The following is an 18,299-nucleotide window of genomic DNA, read 5'->3' as shown; positions in this document are numbered from 1 at the left end:
TCGATATGGGAAGCAGCTTCTGTAATTTTAGTTGTGCAGTGACTGCAATTTGATAATGGCTACTTTCTGAGGGACATTTCCCCCCCAAGTATCATACATGTCATGTCGAGGGCACCCAACCACCTTTTCAGCGAGATCCCAAGTACATTAACAGTCATTTCAACAATAAACGTAAATGTTCACTTATCCATTTCTGGAAACACTATGGATTATTATTTAGTTTTTAATGAACATGTAAACAAACAGAAAGTGTTCAAAATAAAAACAAAGATCCTGGATGATGTTTACAGTGATTACATTTCCTAAGCCACTTAGACAAGCTTTAAATTTAGAGATGGCAACTAGGTTGTGACAAAGATGCTGCAGTTTGCTTTGTACAAGGTTATCTCCCACTCTCTAAAAAGGACTGCCAGGTTGTGTTTCTAGGTCTGCTATGGAGAAGACGGCCGCTTTAAAAACACAGAAGCTCGGTTAGATTATCTGCTTAAAATTGTAATCTTTGGTTACATCAGGGACATTTATTGGTTTCAGATTATCAAGGAAACGGCAGACCGCTGTGGATGTACATCAAGTCGGGTTTGTTTCTAGGAAGAGAAGCTGCTATGCCAGTAGATCCTAATAACCTGGAGCCACATGGTCACCATAATAACCAGACAAGGTGACAGATCAAAAAAAGTTCTAGTTGCTCATTCACTGTAGGAACACCTACTCATTCAGCAAGTGGCCTTACAATGCAACAGCTAAGAATGTTTTAAGTGTACAACTTAAAAAACACAGACGTGAAGAAAAAAATGGGAGAAGAAAAAAAAAAAAAAAAATACAGACTGGAGTTCTCTTCAGACTTGGGTTGTCACAACTGTCTCTAGGAAACCATTTCCTGTCGCTCTTCTGAAGTAGAAATCGTAATCAGTGTAAGGTTCAAGAGGTTAACCATAGGAACAAAAATAAATTGGCATGTGCACAATTTCTTCCACCACTCTGTTGAACGCCAGATAACTGAACCACCCGTCCCACGCTTTCAGGAGGGAAAAATTGTAATCAAAGAACTGGACACCATGTTTCACTAATCTTAGTGATATTCACAATTATTAACAGCAGCTACAAGTCGGCACACCGATGCCGCAGGTAGCCAGTTTAGACTGAAATTAAGTTCCTTTTACACCAAGTAAATGGTCTCCCACAACAACTGGCAAGTGTACATATGAACTAAAAATCTCTAGGCTTTAAGGGAGTGACGGGTCCAGCTCGTGCCAGGAACTGCAATGTCTGCTCCTTGCGTATTCAAAATCCTGTTGGAGAGAGAGAGAAACGAGATTTATCAACTTGTAAGGAGAAAAATGCAAAATGTCACAGGTGATGAGCAAGACCAGAAATAACAGATCAAAGTAAAGGAGGAGGTGTAGCCTGATCTTTATCCCAATACGCACCCTCAAGACCACAAACAAGATGAGGGCTTTTACATAATACCTGCGAATATCTGTCCAGTTCATATTGTGCTCAATCAAAACTCACATATGACCCGCATTACGGCAAAGTGACCCTGGCACATTGTATCTTCAAGGCATTACGAGGCAAACAATTCCCTATGTGGGTGCCAGGGAATACTCTCTATCATCAGGCAGCCCAAGTGGAAGTATCAGAGCTCAGACATAAAGGGGCAGTCTCAGAATAGATTTTATGACAGAAACCTGACAAATGCATCAGAGAAAAAAAAAACAAAAAGCAAAACTGCTGCGCAATGGAGAGTTGTGCAAACATTTTGCCACTTTGCATTTTCAATTGTAATCAGTTTTGCTGAATGGGTAGAGCTGGGGCAGGATAGGGGTTGTGTCACATCCGCCAAATTCACCAAAAAGGGACAGGAATAGCATTTCGGCAGTGGTGCAAGCCACTGAGGAGGGGTGCCGAATTTCTTAAGAGGCATGCGCCTCAAAGGAATCCCGTCATGTCGAAAAATGCCATTAGCCTGCAGATATTGAGTTAATCTGTAGGTTGATGGTATTCTAAAGCTGTGCGGCTGCCTCACTGAAAGCCCGGCTACTGGGAAGAAATTAACTTTATTCCTCCTGACAGCCCCTGGCTTTCAGTCATAGAGGCACAGCTTCAGTCACTGCTCAGTACAAAGAACAGTGGCTGTAACCAGTGTTTGACAATCATGACAGGTTCCAATTAAAATGTTCAGCTTCTACTCCAGCAAGATCAATGTAGTCCGAGTGTGCAGTATGTCAGTCTTGAAGAATCGGCCCCATAGAGTTTACAACTTGATTTAGTATATTTCCCTGCCCTGCATAAGGTAACGTAAGTGATGCAAGCCATTGGAGCTAGACATGTCCCCGTGTGAATATTTTCATAGGATTTTGCATAATGGCAAAAGTAGCACATCCTGCTGGATATTACGAACCAGCCCAACTCTGACCTAGAAGAAAAAATGCTTTAGACTAATGCAAGGGGACGTTGAACAGAAAAAAAAAAAAAAAAGTCAAGAGATCACTGGGTGCAACAGGTGCTCTACTTCATGCAGGGCCTCAAATCGTGCAGATTCACAGAACACCAAAAGGAGGCAGTCATGCACGCCTCCTAAAGCCTACATAACAGGCAACACACTAGCAGCTTTGTCTGTGCCTTTAATTTGTTGAGAGCTATGCAGCGAGGCAAAGAAAATGGAGCTGAAGTCTAAAGATAGAGGCAGTCCCTTGACAGCAATGTCTTCCCGAAAGCTGAGAGGGGGACATCGGCAAGTCAGTCTGTGTTCTTATAGCAGAGGGCCACAAAAAACAGGATTGTGAGCCACTGACATGATTGAGGAAAGCTTGATCCATCAAATCTTAGCAAAACCAAGCAGCCACAACACCTTTGTTTGCCATATTGTGCCTCAGAATTAAAATGTATGCAGGGGCCTAAGTTATTCACTGGGAAGAGAACGGGAGGGGAGTAGCTGGACTGCACAGTCTCATCTAAATAGTTCCTTATATTATCAAATATTACAAAGTTGCATATCCTGGTAGTCATCAACATAGAGATGGATAGGGGAGAAGCGGAGTTCAGGAATAGATGGTCAGCGCGAGCGAGTTGGGCACACAGGCATCAGGTTATCAACGTGTACAATGTCTGCACCTTCAGCTCTATCCTTGTCACCATCACAGGCCGTCAGTATGAATGCATCAATAATACAAGGCCGGCATTGTCTGCACCCATGGGCACAAGTACCAACAAAACACCGTAGCTAGGAAACTCTGACCAGCAATGGAAGACAGACTCCATATGGTGCAACAAAAGGTGGGGCAATAGCAAACATATCCATGAAGGCTTCAAATTCACTGTGTCCTATAGTGAAAAGTGACATCAGATATCAGAAAACTGGGATCTATACACAAGGCATTATTCTCTATTAACCACCATAAAACAAGCTCAAAGAGCAGTCTGGCTGGTTTATCTGGAAAGCGGTGATTACATCACACAAGATGACGGGACAAATCAAACCTGTGAGGGATCATGAATCCACCTCATAATAGATACCTTTGCTTCAACACCAAGAATGCCTAAGCTAGAACGGTCAGCACATTTACTGCCCTCTAACATCACCTACATTTATTCTTCATGCCAACAATGAAAACATGCATCTTGGAAGCATCCACAAGAAGGTTGTGTTTTCCAGATAGTAAAGTATTAGCAAGAAAAGGGTTACAAAACAAGATTTAACTGCTTAAGGGACAGAGCGCTAAGTAATAATGTCTGCCTTTCCAACAAAATCCAATTAGTCGGCCTTAATCTGTCTACACAAAAAGGTTCAGACTAAATGAAAGTCAAATGTCCAAGAAAGGCTAGTTCACAGGGAGGACTGTCAGATGTCTCCAGTCCAAGGAATAGTTCAGAGTCCATATGAAATAAAGCCAAACACATCACTAATCCCATAATTTACCTCCAGGTACAGAATCAAAAAGGACATATCTAAAATCTCTGTAAAAGAACAGAGCAGAGAATGGCGATACACTAAAAAAGCTTTTACAGTGTTTGGCGCATTTGGTTCCAGGTCACTTAAATGATCCCGTTCTGAATCCTTAGTGACTGGTTTGGCTCAGTCTCCTTCTGATCATTTATTTTCTATTATCCCCAGCCCTGGACAGACTTCCATTCTCCCTTTTCGCCGTAAGCTTCACTGAAGTTCGTCGGCAGCAGACCTGTAGACAGTGACATGTTAAATATGTGCTACAAACACAAATGACCACTGACCTGAGAACAGTAAGGGTGCACATAATGTAGAAACAAACATTGGTCTTGCTCATCAAACATTATAAAAATGACACAAAAAGCTCATTTGCAAAACAAAAAACAGACAAACGAATGGTTAACAGACAAAAGCTGTATGGCTTGTGTGGAAAACCGTGACTGTATAGTAGCAATAGACTAAAATCACCCATACATCCTTCCAAGTGACGTGAAGACCTAAAGAATGTTTCCCTATGTTCCCCATTCTATTGGGACATCGTTGTGACATCGGGCTCATTTGGACAGGCCTTGCCTAGCTGTTAAACAGTTGATTTGCTATGTCTAAGCTACGGTCCAACCGCATTTTTAATAGTGTTGCCAGCATAGAACGATTGTATCAGCAGCACATTCAATGTTTACAAAGAAGGAGGTGCTGGCGAGAACAATCAAACTACGAATGAGCAGCTTGCTTCTCAAGCCCGTGTGGACGGGTTGATAATCTGGAAAACACTTTTCTCCTGATTATTGGCCTATCCAAATGGGGCTGTACACTAATGCATACAGAATGTGGATTGAGAATAACTTATCTATTTTCAATAAATTCCTGCTCTTCAAGGTTTAGGAGTTCAATGGGTAGTCCTACTTCGTAACGGACACCTACTGTATCTTTGTATGAGCAATTATGTAGACTGTCAGTAAATGATCAAGTCCGCCCACTGGACTCCTAAGCCGAGAAATGGAATGCATACAGGGTGGATTTGATTTAAATCTAACTGATTTAAATCACGAGTCAGTAAGGCTTGATTTAAATCAGTGATTTAAATCAAAGTTTCTACCTAAACTAGTTCTTGCTACTTTAACATGCAAGTAGATGAAGATTTTTAGAATCACTTTTTATATTACTTTTTTCTCCCCAGTTTAATGGGTTAATCATTCATATTTGGACACCACTGTTCTGTTGTACTTAGGAAGGAGAAAAATAATCCTGACCTTAACAATTTAAATAGATTTATTCAACTGAAACAATAACATTACAGCATAAGTCATTTGCTTAAACAAACATCCATGTTTGTTAAATAATTTGGCTAAACAAAATATATATATATATATATATATATATATATATATATATATATATATATATATATATATATATATATATATATATATATATTTTAAGAAACTTAGACTGTCAGCCCAGCCGACACATGAAAAACTTAAATACTACTGTCCCTGCTGTCCTCTGTAGCTCACTTGTCGTCATCTTCATCATCATCTTCTTTGTTCCTATTCATAATCTGGAAAAGAAAAACAAGCTTTCCTGCTTTATTGGGTCCCAACAGATTTCTCAATTTAGAATGAATGAGTCCAAAGGAAGAGAATATTCTTTCAATGCCTGCAGAAGAAGCTACTGCTGTTAAAAGTGAAATCATTACTTGAACAGTCTCTAAATCCAAGCGCTTAAGTGACTTCCACCAGTTTACTGGTGTGACCTTCCTTAAAATATCTTCAGCAAACATATATTTCTTGAATGGTTCCCCCTTAGCTCTGAAGTTTATTATAGTTGGCATTAAAGATGGATGATTGCTGGATACCCATGTCATAGCTAACTCCTCTTCCTCAGCACTTAGGTTTTGACCCTGATATTTTATATTGACAATATTTGCCAAAAAATGAGCTGGAGTCAGTGCTTGTCCCATTCGTTTGTTTACGGCTTGTAATTTAATTCTGTCCATGTGTAGTTCTGTTTTTAAGTGTTCACTCAGTTCCTTCCAAATTTCAACAGCATCCGCAATAAAACAGCTATTTTTCTGTATTTTGTTTAAAGCTTGAGAGATGGGTTTCAGGAAGCTCAGCATATGTTCAACATTTCTCTTAAGCCCAATGTTGAGGATTTTGGCCGTGACAGTGCCATCTATTTTATCTCGATTTTCTTCACAAAGTGTCATCAGAATAGGCCAGTTTTTGATATACTGCTCAAAACAGTCCACCACAGAGTTCCATCCAACATCTTGTGGGAGCGTTAGCTTGGTTCCACCCATCCTTTTCAGAGCTGCTGCAGCAAAATGATTATTACGGAAGTATTTAGCAATTTCAACAACATTAGCCTTTATTTCTGGAACACTTAAGTCTTTGGCTAAGAGGTGCAGCAAATGAGCACTGCAACCATATGTTATTAGCAGCTTTGTATTCCCTCCCTGCTCTTCTAAATCTCTTCTCATCTTGGATACGTTTGCAGCATTGTCAGTGACCAAACTGCGTACTAGACATTTGAATTTTTGTTCACATGTCGTTATAGCTTTTACTGCCACTTCTTGTAAGTATTCTGCTGTGTGTGCATTTCCTGACGTATCAGTTGTTTGTGCAAGGAAGACTTTACCTTCTTCTGTTGTTATACAAGCACATACAATAGGATCATTGTGGACATTACTCCACCCATCAATACTTAGGTTAACAATTTTACCCTCCAGAGCTGTTGCACATTGCTCCATTTCTCTGTCATACACTTGATCCAGCAGTTTCCCTGCAACATCAGCTCTGCTGGGTGGACTGTATCCTGGTCTCAGTGACTGAACCATATTAATGAAATGTGGGTTCTCAGTCAGACGGAAAAAAGAGTTCGTTGCATAAATAAACTGGGCAATTTTTTCAGCAATCAACTCTTTTTCTAATCTGCTAGTTCTTATCACAAACCTATCTATGGTGGTTCCAGGAGGTAAAGGTTTTTTCTTCCTTTTGGGTGATGGTGATACGTGGCTGTGGGTGTCTGATGATGATGATGCTGCTGCTTCTGCTGCTGCTAATGAAGCACTATCCTGGATGGATAACTCTGAAACTGTAGAACAGGATGATGGTGATCTTGGAGGTGGATAGTTTCCAGAATCCATGAATTGCCCTAAACAAAAAAAGTCAATGCTGTTATTTTATTGTTTATACAATTTCTGCTTATTGTACACAACACATCACTGCCCCTGCCCCAAAAGGAATATTTGTTTTTCTTCATAACTGTACCAAATGACAGTAACATGCAGTAATAAGAAATATAATTTTTCTCACACATGACAGTTCAGTCTTTAGAAATAGGATTCAATAAAAATGTTTACCAACCTGAAGATCCTGCCTGTTCAGAAGTGTTTCTTTGGTCATCTTCATCACCGCACTTCTCATGATGTTGCCTCATTCGCGCCACCAGGCCTTGCATCTCTTTGTTGCATCGTTTGCATTTTGCACGCATGCCTGCCTTACCGATAGGCGAAGGAGCTTCATTAAAATATTCCCAAACTGGGTCTCTTTTACGGCCTGCTGCCATTATAAGGAAAGAATGTAATAAACCTCAGATCGTACACACAAACAGATCCAGACTTATCTGTCTGTGGCTATGCTGCAGTATTGTGCTCAAAGTTTCACTTTCATTTTCTTGTCTGCTTGCCCTTCCTCCTCCTCACACTTAGATTCACATTCTTCTTGTGTTGTGCAGATCGATTCCACTCCAAACAATCAGAAACATATTGTCTAACTTCTTGGACTTGGCACTGAAGGGGTTGATTCTGTATTCATAGGTTTGTAGAACAATAGGATTAAGGTCTTTTTCTCAACTCTGTTCATGTTGTAACATTTTTGCCGTGAAGAAGAGGCTGGGACCTCTGCGGAGTCAAATTCAGTTTTGAGAACTGCGTAAGTAAAGCGAGCGTCTGTGATAATATAGGAGAGAAACTGCCCACTAATCCTACAGAAACCTCTGGAAGAGCATGGCATTGTGAATGTTACACATATACAGCCTTTATTCTACTGAGTTAAACAACTCAGCTTTATCTCATGATGGAAGAACCTTTGGATGGTAAAATATTTTCCTCAGAAAGCAGTTTATTGAAAAAAATCCGATTTAAAATCAAAAAAATCCGATTTAAATAAAAAAAAATCCGATTTTTTTGATTTGTTTTAAAAAAAAAAAAAACATTGATTTTTATCCACCCTGAATGCATAACATACAAGTCATCCTGACCTACTAACCTAGATACCAGTTTGTACAACTACAGCTCTATAACATTCTGCATGTTCAATGTGACAGGTTAGCTTTAAACAGAACCTGTCATGTAAAAAAAAGTCAAATAATGCAGATTATAGTTAAATTAGTGACAAATGTATAATTAGTGGAGAAAGGTTGAACTTGATGGACCTAGGACTTTTTTCAACCTATATAACTTGCAGATAATGGGTTAGCAGGATCAACATTAGAGCCAGCTGAGTCAGTGCCGGGGGCGCAGTTACAGCCGCCGCTTTCTCTATACACTGAGCGGTAACCGAAACCTTCCCAGCGCCAGCTGTATGACTGGAAGACGAACGCTGCTGGGGGGAATAAAGTTCATTCCTTCCCAGCAGAGAGCTTTAGTGCCGGGGTCAGAATGCTACTAACCTGCAGCTTTAACCCCATATCTGCACATTAATAGCATTTTACATGACAGGTCCCCTTTAAGACAAGACAAAGTGACAATGATGAGTGAGGGATGATGGTCAATGTTACATCTCCTGAAAGGTTTGAAACCAGTTGTGGTTGCAATATAACCCATTTCACACCAACAAGGTGCAATCAGGTACACACCAGAAAGCTGGCTGGCTACCTAAAAACTAACATTCACTGGCGCTAGGGCTTTACTGACCCTGTCCTAGTGGTGACAAGTGGTACACACATGACCTACAAATAACATAACCATGTCTACATTCTGGCAATTACTCAGGATAAAGAGCCACTCAGACAATGCCCACATTCATTAGGAATGGGCCTTATGAACAGCTAGGGCAGATGGTAGAGAGTAGAGATGAGCAAATTTGTTCGGATTCGAATATGATCGGAATCGAATGTTTCTGCAATATTCGTTGAACACAGCCGAATGTCATTAGAGTCAATGGGAATAAAAATTACCAAATATGTTCAGAACCAAATCACAAGACATATTCGGCCCGAATATGGCACAAATAAGTCAAAATCAGATTCGGGGCCAAAATCCAAACAAATTTGCTCACCTCTAGTGGAGAGATGCTTTGAGACAGTTGCCTGGATTCATAGGGGGGGGGGGGGGGGGGAATGCTACATGCTTTGTGAGCAGCCACTTGTCACGTTCAAGGCCTTAACACTTTAAAACAGTCACAATTTTCCAGCAATTTTGTAGAGTAGAGACCCACCACATTTTACAAGCCTGTAGTCAAAAAGGGACCTGAAGCATGCCACAAGTCCCTTCTGTGACAGAAAGGCCAGAAGAAAACGCCACATAGATTACAGCGAGGCAGAAATCTGAGCTCCCAGTAATTCTTTAAGTCTTAGGTCCAGGAATGTGAATTAAGAGAAGGCTCCACATTCACGCCACCATTAACTGGCCCCACATTTGGAAAAGGGAGTTAATACATGAGAGATGCAGTTAGAATGACCCCAAATCCCAGAAGATGAGAGATTTCTAGATATTGATACACAAATAAGGAAATTTGATTTTAAAGTTAGTAGTCAAATTCTCCAAGGACGTCTTTTTTTATTTAGTTTTTGTTCCTTTTATAGGCCAAATTGCTTGTAAAACACCTCCTCAATATAACACGGAATTGTGAAAATTCAAATTGCGCTTTTTTTTTTATCCCTAACAATAAATTTGATTTCCCTGAAACGTCTCTTGGTTCTTGGCTACTAACCTTTCATGTTACTCTTGGATTTGTCAGTTTGCTTGCCTGTGGGGGTTTGGGCTTGCTGGCCCTGCCCACTGGAGGAGGCCGCTTGCTGAGCTGCCTTCTGCTTCAACATTGTCCAGTCAAATGTGTAGTCATATTGGTGATTCAAAGTTCTAGAGAAGAACGTAAAACATGGAGTCAGATACAAACAACCCACAATCACATAAGTGCTCTACACAAAAGTCACAGTTACAAGAGTACAGTGCAAAGCTGGTCCGCAATGCTAAACACCAAGGAATACTACACACAACAGTAAGAGCACAGAATTACCTAGTAAAAAGGATTTGTGTAAAAAGGGTTATTCCCTTGGAGTGTATGGGTATAACTTTGTCCGCAAGTGTGGAGAATGCCAAGGCTCTGGTGGTCAATGCCAGCTGTGTTACATAGCCTTTACACGTGCTGCGCCAATTCTTTGGAATGCACTTCCCAGGTCAATACGATTAGTCCCCAATCCCCACAATTTTAAGCGTGCCCTGAAAACGCATTTATTCAGACTGGCCTACCGCCTCAACACATTAACCTAATCTATCCCTATGTGGCACAGCCAAAAGTTTTACCATAACCAGGTTCCACGCATCATGTTCCCACATGCTTTATGCATCTATTAGCCCTCTATGTCTGTACTGATACACACTTAACATTATGGCTGGTCCATACAATGAGGGCAACTGTTACCACCCACCTTTCGTGTCTACCTTTTTTTCCCTCATAGATTGTAAGCTTGCGAGCAGGGCCCTCATTCTTCTTGGTATTTGTTATAATCTATGTGATTATTGTTATGCTGTAATGTCTATTGTCTGTACAAATCCCCTCCGAAATGTAAAGTGCTGCGGAATATGTCGGCGGTATAGAAATAAAATTTATTATTATAGCCTGACCATCATTAACAGCATTGCCCAGGTGTTAACCATTTAGATGACGCTTTAAGGAAGGAAGAAAAAAAAAAAAAAAAAAAAAAAAAAAAAAAAAACACACACAAACCCACTCACTTAGGCTAGGTTCACATCGCGTTAGTGGCATCCGTTGAACGTATGCGTTCAACGGATACACTAACACTGATGTCCTTTTTGTCTTCTTTTGACCAATTGAGCTAATGCATGCGCTAACGCATGGTAGCATTGCGTTAGCAATAGAGGTCTATGCACAGCGAACGCGTCCGTTCGCTGTGCGTTAGAACTAGCGCACCCAAAAGCACGGTAGACCGAGTTCGAGAGAGCGTCACAAAGTAACGCATCATCACTAACGCATGCCGATTTGGACATGCGTTCCCATCATAGATGCCAATAGGTGCGTTAACAGATCCGTTACATTGCGTTAGTGCCGCATTGTAACGGATCCGTTAAACGGATGGCATCTAACGCAATGTATACCCAGCCTTATTCCTATCTCTCAGCGCTATTTTGAGAAACTGATGGGCTACCATGACGGCCAGTCACGTAGAGTTTCAGCAGCCTTCTTGGTACTGCTGTGGTGCCCAGCCAAAGGCTAAGCTTCATAGGAGGCTGCGATTAACAATTTAATGCAATACAATTGCAGTATATAAGCAATCAGATGACTGCAACCTGAATTTAGAGAAAGGGAAGCAATCATAAAATTTTTCAAAATGTAGGTTGTGTTCAGGGCACTAAGAAAAATTTTGACATTTTTCTCAATTCGCAATGTTTATTAAAATTGTAATTTTCAGTGGCACCTGGGGCCATTTTAAACTTGTACAGATCTTTTGAGAAAGTTTTCAGCAGGCTAATTAGAGGCAGGATTACAAAGACAGGTAACGCCTCTAAATACTGATAACGCATGATCCATCAATCACAATATCACAGCTGTCCCTGCTCACTTTCCCTTCACAGACTCAGACGCCTCCCTACAAAAAATAGAGTTGGGTCCTGACTAGGGTTGATCGAATCGCTTCGGGTAAAGTGCTGATCTGAATAGCTATAGCACTTCCCAAATAGCTGCTTCAGTAACCTGGAGCACTCCTGATAATGATAATCAAAAAAAAAAATAAATAAAAAAATAAATATATATATTTTCACCCGATGATCAAGAGAGTTTTGCTCGTTCATCAGGTGATGGGCAACCCATTTGGATTGCAAGATATCCGTAAAATGAGCGGGTTTTTTTTTTTTATAAACACTCATTCACAATAGTCTGGCAGTGTCAAAGCCCTTTGACACAAATCTAATAAAGAACTGTCTAGTGTACAAACCTGAACAAAATTCGGAAGAGTTGCCGCAGATACATATAGTCTGGTGCCTCCTCAAAACGCAATCCACGACAGTAATTGAGATACATGGCAAATTCTGCAGGAAATCCCTATTAAAAGGATAATGGGAAGTTAAAAGGAAAAAAAAGAAACTTAAGTTACTGTGCTAATCTGTACATGACAGTCCTATCTAAAAAGCAGGACGTATGGAATAAAACTTGTATTAGATTATTGACCAGTTGTTTGGACAGTCTGATCATTATTCTATTGGAGCACGATTTGAAAATAGTGCCGCCACTACTAGCCCAATTTCTCATTGCCTATTTATGGAGTAGATCAGATGTTGCTTCTTTATGTCAGTTAGCAGTCTCCTCTGCAGCTCACCGTCAGACGTTACACATTTATGTAGTGGTTCTCATTTTCTTGTACAGTTGCTTACCTTACACAAAACCTCAACAGGAGTAGACATCTTCTTTTCACTAATCTTTTCGTATTTTTGTTTCTTGGTTGCCGCCTGTGGAACATGTGGTTCACAATATAAAAAGGTTGTGCAATACAATGTTAAACAGGATGGACACAGGCAAACTGGACATTAGAGACAAAAGTGGAAATAGAGAGGTGGAGGATGGGGTACATTTAGAATAAGCTACAAAAGTCTAGCTAATGAAGGTGAAGGAACATTGCCTACCTTCAATCCTTGCCAAGGAAGGCTGGTTCTGTTGAAATACATTAGCACATATCCTAGAGATTCCATGTCATCACGACGACTATTGGAAGGGAGAAAAGAGGGTAAAAAATTAGGGGGGGCAACACGCGTATCCAGACCTAAAGTATTTGGTGAAACTTGACCATATTATACAGCATATTGTAATATTGGAAGAAATGTGTACATTATGGCAGAAAGATGTTGAAAGTGACATTTTTGTTAGTGATGCACAGATACGAGGAAGTCTGACAACAGGGTGTCAAATGTAAGGACTCTATAGGAGTAAAGTAAACTTTACAGGCACCGCTCAGAGCAAAAAGTTATTAAAAACAGGACAAAATGCAAACACTGACAACTGATGGTTGTTTCCTTAAAGGGAACCTGTCAGGTCCCCCATGTCCTCCAATCCAGAAGCATTCAGCTACGTGTGATTAAACTCCCTCGCTGACCAGCCCTGTAGAACATAATTCTGTTACATAAATGCTTTAAAAACTGCATTTATAACTGCAGCTTTTCCTATGCTAATGAGGGCTGGTCAATGGGGCAGTTGCCCCAGAATAGTCAGCACTTTTTCCATGTTATCACACCCCTGTGGGTGTGATAACAATTTGCACAAACGGCATCATCACTGCGTCTCTGAAGCTGGGTGTACACTTCCTGGCTTCAGAGAAATACTGGGCATGTCTGGAAGCTTCAGAAGACTGCTTGCTGTCGTGCGCAGTGCTCGCCTCTGAAGCCAGGAAGCGTATGAGCGGCGCGCGCAGATTTGTATGAGCCGATGACAGTTCGTATAAATTATGTTAGTCTGGGGAACTGACACCCCATCAACTAGTGAAAGTCATCATTAGCATAGGAAAAGTGGAGGTTATAAATGCTTTTTTAAAGCATTTAACTGAATTATCTTATACAGGGCTGGTTAGGGAGGGAGTTTAATCACACAGCTGAATGTTGCTGGAATAGAAGGCAAGGGGGACCTGACAGGTTCCCATTAATTCGTTGCATCATATTGCCAGTGACGGGTCTGAGCTGTGTCTGGCAATGGTACTGCACAGGGGAATCTCAGGGTATCAGTAGTGGTGAAAGGTTAGAATTCTAATTCAAGGCAATAAAGGTAAATTTCACCAAATGCATGCCATGAAATCATTCAAGCCCTGTGTTATATGGTAGCATTACCTTTGCTCAATTCCTAAGTGGGCATTGATACTGGCGTAGCGGGCTGTGCCAGTCAAGTTTTTGTCTTCTCTGTAAGGTATGTGTTGTCTTGTTCTGTTGTCTCTGTACTTTTTGGCCAGACCAAAGTCTATAAGGAATAACTTGTAGGGGAAAAGAAAAGTATTAATATCAATTGCATAGAAAAGCAGAGTAAATCTGGAGAGACATGCACGGATTACCCAGAAAGTCAGTCACGTAGGAGGAGCAAACAGTTCTTGCACATGATAGATAGATTATATATGTTGCATTGTTGTGCAGAGAAAAGCTGTGAACCAGACACAGAACTAAATCAGCACTTCGGCCACTTCACTGTCAAGATGTCATTACTTAGTGACCGGAAACATTAAGGGTATGTTCATACATCTGGCATTTACTGCAAATCTGCAGTGTAACAGAACTAGTCAAGTAAAAGAGGCGTCAACAGATCTTGTTAAGCAAAACATGTCAACTCCTTGTGCAGAGATCATTGCGGTTTTCACCCTTTGCAATGCAAAAAGTGAAGTCTATGTAAAAAATGCAGCCTGCTACGTGTGAGCATATCATTGTGAACATTTTTTTTTTATAGAAATGAAGCTAAATGGCAAACTATAAAGCCTAGAAATGTTCTAAATGTCAAGACTGAACAGAATTTAGAAGCAGACTAAGGCCTGTCCGATGTGTGAGATGCATTGGAGTACGCAGCCTGAGCAGAGTCTCCTGACCGGCCTCATAGGTTTATGAGGTGGTTAGCTCTGGTCAGACCCGATTTTTGGGACAGTTAACGGATCTAAGGACCATCCATGTATCTCAGACTCATAAAACTGGCCTAAAAACGTCCTGACAACAGAAGTAATTCAACTATTCCTACATTGTCTATTTGGGATAAACAGTAAGAAAATATTCATTAGACCTGCAAATCCGATTTGTGCTCCTTTAATATTAGAACTACAGATCCCTAGATTCAGCTTTAATTCTCCATGTATACAAAGAAGCCCCATAATATGAATCCATGGCAAGTTTATTCAAGCAACAAACCTGGGGTCAGAGACGAAAATTTGCATTCTCCAGCCACAATGTGCCATGCAGTCCCTGTTCACAGGTATCCGCCAATTTTACAGAACAAACATGCATAGACATGCAGAACACCTAGCTGTACTGCTGATCCCATTCCTCAGTCACAAGAGTCTAACCACAGACCTTTCCAACAACCTATTGAGGACTGACAAATGTTAATACTAAAGCTGGACACTCTCAGATAAGCATCAATTCACACCCGGCAGACTAACATTTAAGGGGGTCTCAACAGCTCTGTTAATCTGAGTAGGGCTTCATGTCCACGGTTCACTGCAAGCCACATTCAAATAGGAACACATTGTGGAAAACTCTACAACATAGGCCACATGTGAGATCACCCAGAATATTCTGTTATGCTGAATTAAGGTCTTACTAACAAAATGCAAACTAATGAACATAAGGGGTTTGTGATGCTCACTGTAAGACAATCTATTGCCTAAGTCCAGTCTACCATAAGGCCATTTTCTATGCCAGGCTACAAAACTGATGTGCTTCTTTGGTCTTATTTCAAAAAGGCAGCTGTCAACCTGATGGAGATCTAAAGACTGCCACCAGATGAGATAGTGTGTGGGGGACAAACTGCTGGTTCCTCCATGATCAGCAGAATGGAGCACTTTTACCTATGAAGATTTATTCATGTTTAATGGGTCTTCTGGAAAAAGCACATCTAGGAGAAAACACCGTGTGCACCACTATGGTGGTGCCAAGGTAGGTTCCCAAACCATATACAATAAAATGAAAACCTGGCACTCAACTTAATGCTTAGTGGAACAATTTATTGTAGTACCAAAAAACGTTTCGGTCATTGTAGACCTTCATCAGTTACAGGTTAGGAAATGGAGTGAAGTTTTGATGGAGGGCGCTTTATAAATGTCCCTCTAAAGCCAATAGTCAGTGTGCTGCTGAAACGCAGGTAAATCTTGATCTGTGGCAGGGAGAGCACGAGCCTGGCCCTCCTGGACCCGTAGCGGTCGAAACCCACGTCCAGGAGGACCAGGCTCGCGCTCTCCCTGCCACAGATCAAGATTTACCTGCGTTTCAGCAGCACACTGACTATTGGCTTTACAGGGACATTTATAAAGCGCCCTCCATCAAAACTACACTCAATTTCCTAACACGTAACTGATGAAGGTCTACACTGACCAAAACATTTTTTGATACTACAATAAATTGCTCCACTAAGCATTAAGTTGAGTGCCAGGTTTTCATTTTATTCTGGAAAAAGCACAGCATTATTCAAGCTATTGTCAGGCATGAACGCTACTCATTCTAATGGGAATAAAAGTGTTATGTTTTACGGATCAGTGGTGGTCCGATCACTTCTACACACACTGATCTAAAATTATACTGTCGTCTACACAAGAGAATCCCTTTAATAAGGGGCACACCAACATGGTTTGTAATGCTAGAACAGTGTATACTAAAATACTTTAGCCCTGATTCATGAGAACTGGCGATCATACGCCAGTCTTGATTAAGCATGAAGTGGAGTAAGACATGCCAAAAGCTTTGTCCATTGCTTGTTGCAATACACACTCAAAAAGCGACCTGTGATTGGCTGCAGCGATCAGGTGATTTTACTTTAGTCAGGGACTAGAGTCCATTGCTAATAATTTTACAGCACTTTCATGGTATAAATTATGAATTTGTCTGCCATGCTGCCTCCCACTTAAGTTCTGCCAACCAGTTACAGCAGAGTTTGGGCGAAAATTTGATGTTTCGGGGCTTTTATGTTTATATATGGAAACGGATGTCTAGGCTTTAGTGCGTCTCAGCAAACCACCCACGTTAGTTCTGATATGTATAGTGACACGCCAACATAGGAAGCCAAGTGGATGAAGGAGCCATGCATAGCCACTGAAATCAACAGCCTCTGTGGAAACCAACATGGAAGAGAATCACTGAACCAAGTGCCATTTTATAGCCTTTCAAACACGATGGCACATGACTGACACGTGCCAGATGTTAGCTCAGCACATCAGAATGAACGATGCCATAGAGGAAAGACTTATGGTACTTAACAGGCAAGTTCGATAGCTTATTTAGAGCAACCGCAAACTGAAATAAGGATGAGCCAGCACCATCACCAAATGGAAATATGTACATTACAATGCAAACGGTAAAAAAATAAATAAAAAAAATATACACACTGAATGGTGTGGAAACATTGTGGCCACACAGAACACTAAGCCCTTGATTATATCCAACATTACAACGTGCAACTTTGCCAACAGATGACTGGCACAGACAAGTCCAAGGCATGCAGTGGTTCACTTCCTAAGAGGGATCTTGTCTTCTCTGAAGCATGCTCTTATGCATTTAGCACAAAAAGTGGGAAAAAAAAAAAAAAAATCTAGAAAAAACATTCAGCAATAAATAAAGCGTACACATTCTTAGTAATGTTGCATGTTTGCCAAGTATGTCTGAATAATGCCAACATAAGAGGTGCTTGTGCAAGGCCTGGATTGTTTGGTTAAAATAAGTAGAAGGGAAAACCAAGGATAAAAAGCACATGAATTTGGGGTGGAAGGTGGAAAAGGAGACAGTTTTCAGACCTGGTTTAATCCTGAGAAAGATGGGTCCTGAGAAGTACTAACAGTCATGCTTCTTTTCCTCTTCCCCACTGGAGATTCGAAACACTGAACAGACAATAGAGGGTGGCAGTGCATCAAACAGTATTGCTAACATTGCAACAATGGCCGGCGCAGACAGGCAACACCGAGGCGGGAACAGGGGAGTCAAATGCCATCCTCCTTCCACCAAGCAGCTAACTATGGATAACTTAATTTTTTTTTTTTTTTTACCCCTTCCAAATTCATATTTCTACAAATTTTCCCCACATTTCAGAAAAGGCCATTTAAGGTTATGATACTGCCAATTTTCTACTTCAGAAACAATTCACGGATCCCTTCCGTAGCACAGGAGCCCAGAGCGCCTCTGTTAGGGGAGGAGGCCAGAAAGCAGCTTCTTTATTTCCCAAAATGCCCTTCCTCAAACACCCAATCAAATAATGTTACAAGAAATCTTCAGTAAGGAAGAGGTGCAAGGCATTTTGTTACCTGATCATTGTGATAAGCATGCAGGCCTTTTTACTACAGGAGCACAATATCTGGCATTTAAGATGACCTTCCTGTGGGGGAAAGTGATGCTGGATACTAGGTGGCCCTGCCCCTATGGCATTGGATGACCCCCTCCCATCTATAATTC

General features: G+C 40.9%; 2 protein-coding genes across 5 annotated transcripts in view; both read right to left on the bottom strand.

Moving 5' to 3' along the window:
• Window positions 1-207: 207 nt before the first annotated feature.
• Window positions 208-18,299, bottom strand: part of CSNK1A1 (casein kinase 1 alpha 1) — a 31,718-nt gene continuing 13,626 nt past the window's right edge. The window contains exons 5-11 of one of the 4 annotated variants that reach the window (XM_073575195.1): window positions 17,648-17,731; window positions 14,001-14,140; window positions 12,810-12,888; window positions 12,561-12,635; window positions 12,125-12,231; window positions 9,883-10,031; window positions 208-1,289 (exon numbers count right to left, since the gene is read on the bottom strand). In XM_073575195.1, coding sequence (XP_073431296.1) covers window positions 1,282-1,289; window positions 9,883-10,031; window positions 12,125-12,231; window positions 12,561-12,635; window positions 12,810-12,888; window positions 14,001-14,140; window positions 17,648-17,731 — 642 coding nt within the window. In that variant the 3' untranslated portion in view covers window positions 208-1,281. Of the gene's footprint in view, window positions 1,290-9,877; window positions 10,032-12,124; window positions 12,232-12,560; window positions 12,636-12,809; window positions 12,889-14,000; window positions 14,141-17,647; window positions 17,732-18,299 lie in introns of those variants that run through there. The other 3 variants (XM_073575197.1, XM_073575198.1, XM_073575196.1) reach the window with 3 other exon arrangements.
• Window positions 5,353-9,876, bottom strand: LOC141088943 (uncharacterized). The gene is made up of 2 exons (XM_073575194.1): window positions 7,315-9,876; window positions 5,353-7,102 (listed from the first exon to the last, which is right to left on the bottom strand). The coding sequence occupies exons 1-2, from the start codon at window positions 7,514-7,516 to the stop codon at window positions 5,457-5,459; spliced, it is 1,848 nt and encodes a 615-aa protein (XP_073431295.1). The 5' UTR covers window positions 7,517-9,876; the 3' UTR covers window positions 5,353-5,456.

This window comes from Dendrobates tinctorius, unplaced genomic scaffold (genome assembly GCF_039654945.1).
Source record: "Dendrobates tinctorius isolate UK_male_01 unplaced genomic scaffold, ASM3965494v1 ptg000043l, whole genome shotgun sequence".
Lineage (NCBI taxonomy): Eukaryota > Metazoa > Chordata > Amphibia > Anura > Dendrobatidae > Dendrobates > Dendrobates tinctorius.
Note: the sequence above shows the minus strand (reverse complement) of the source record. Positions and strands in the feature narration are given on the sequence as shown.

Bases quoted from the DNA above. Each gene is read 5' to 3' on its own strand.
- LOC141088943 (XM_073575194.1), bottom strand. From the start codon at position 7,516: ATGGCAGCAGGCCGTAAAAGAGACCCAGTTTGGGAATATTTTAATGAA. The intron at 7,103-7,314 runs GTTGGTAAACAT...TTTTTTGTTTAG, and splicing joins TGAACAGGCAGGATCTTCAG to GGCAATTCATGGATTCTGGA.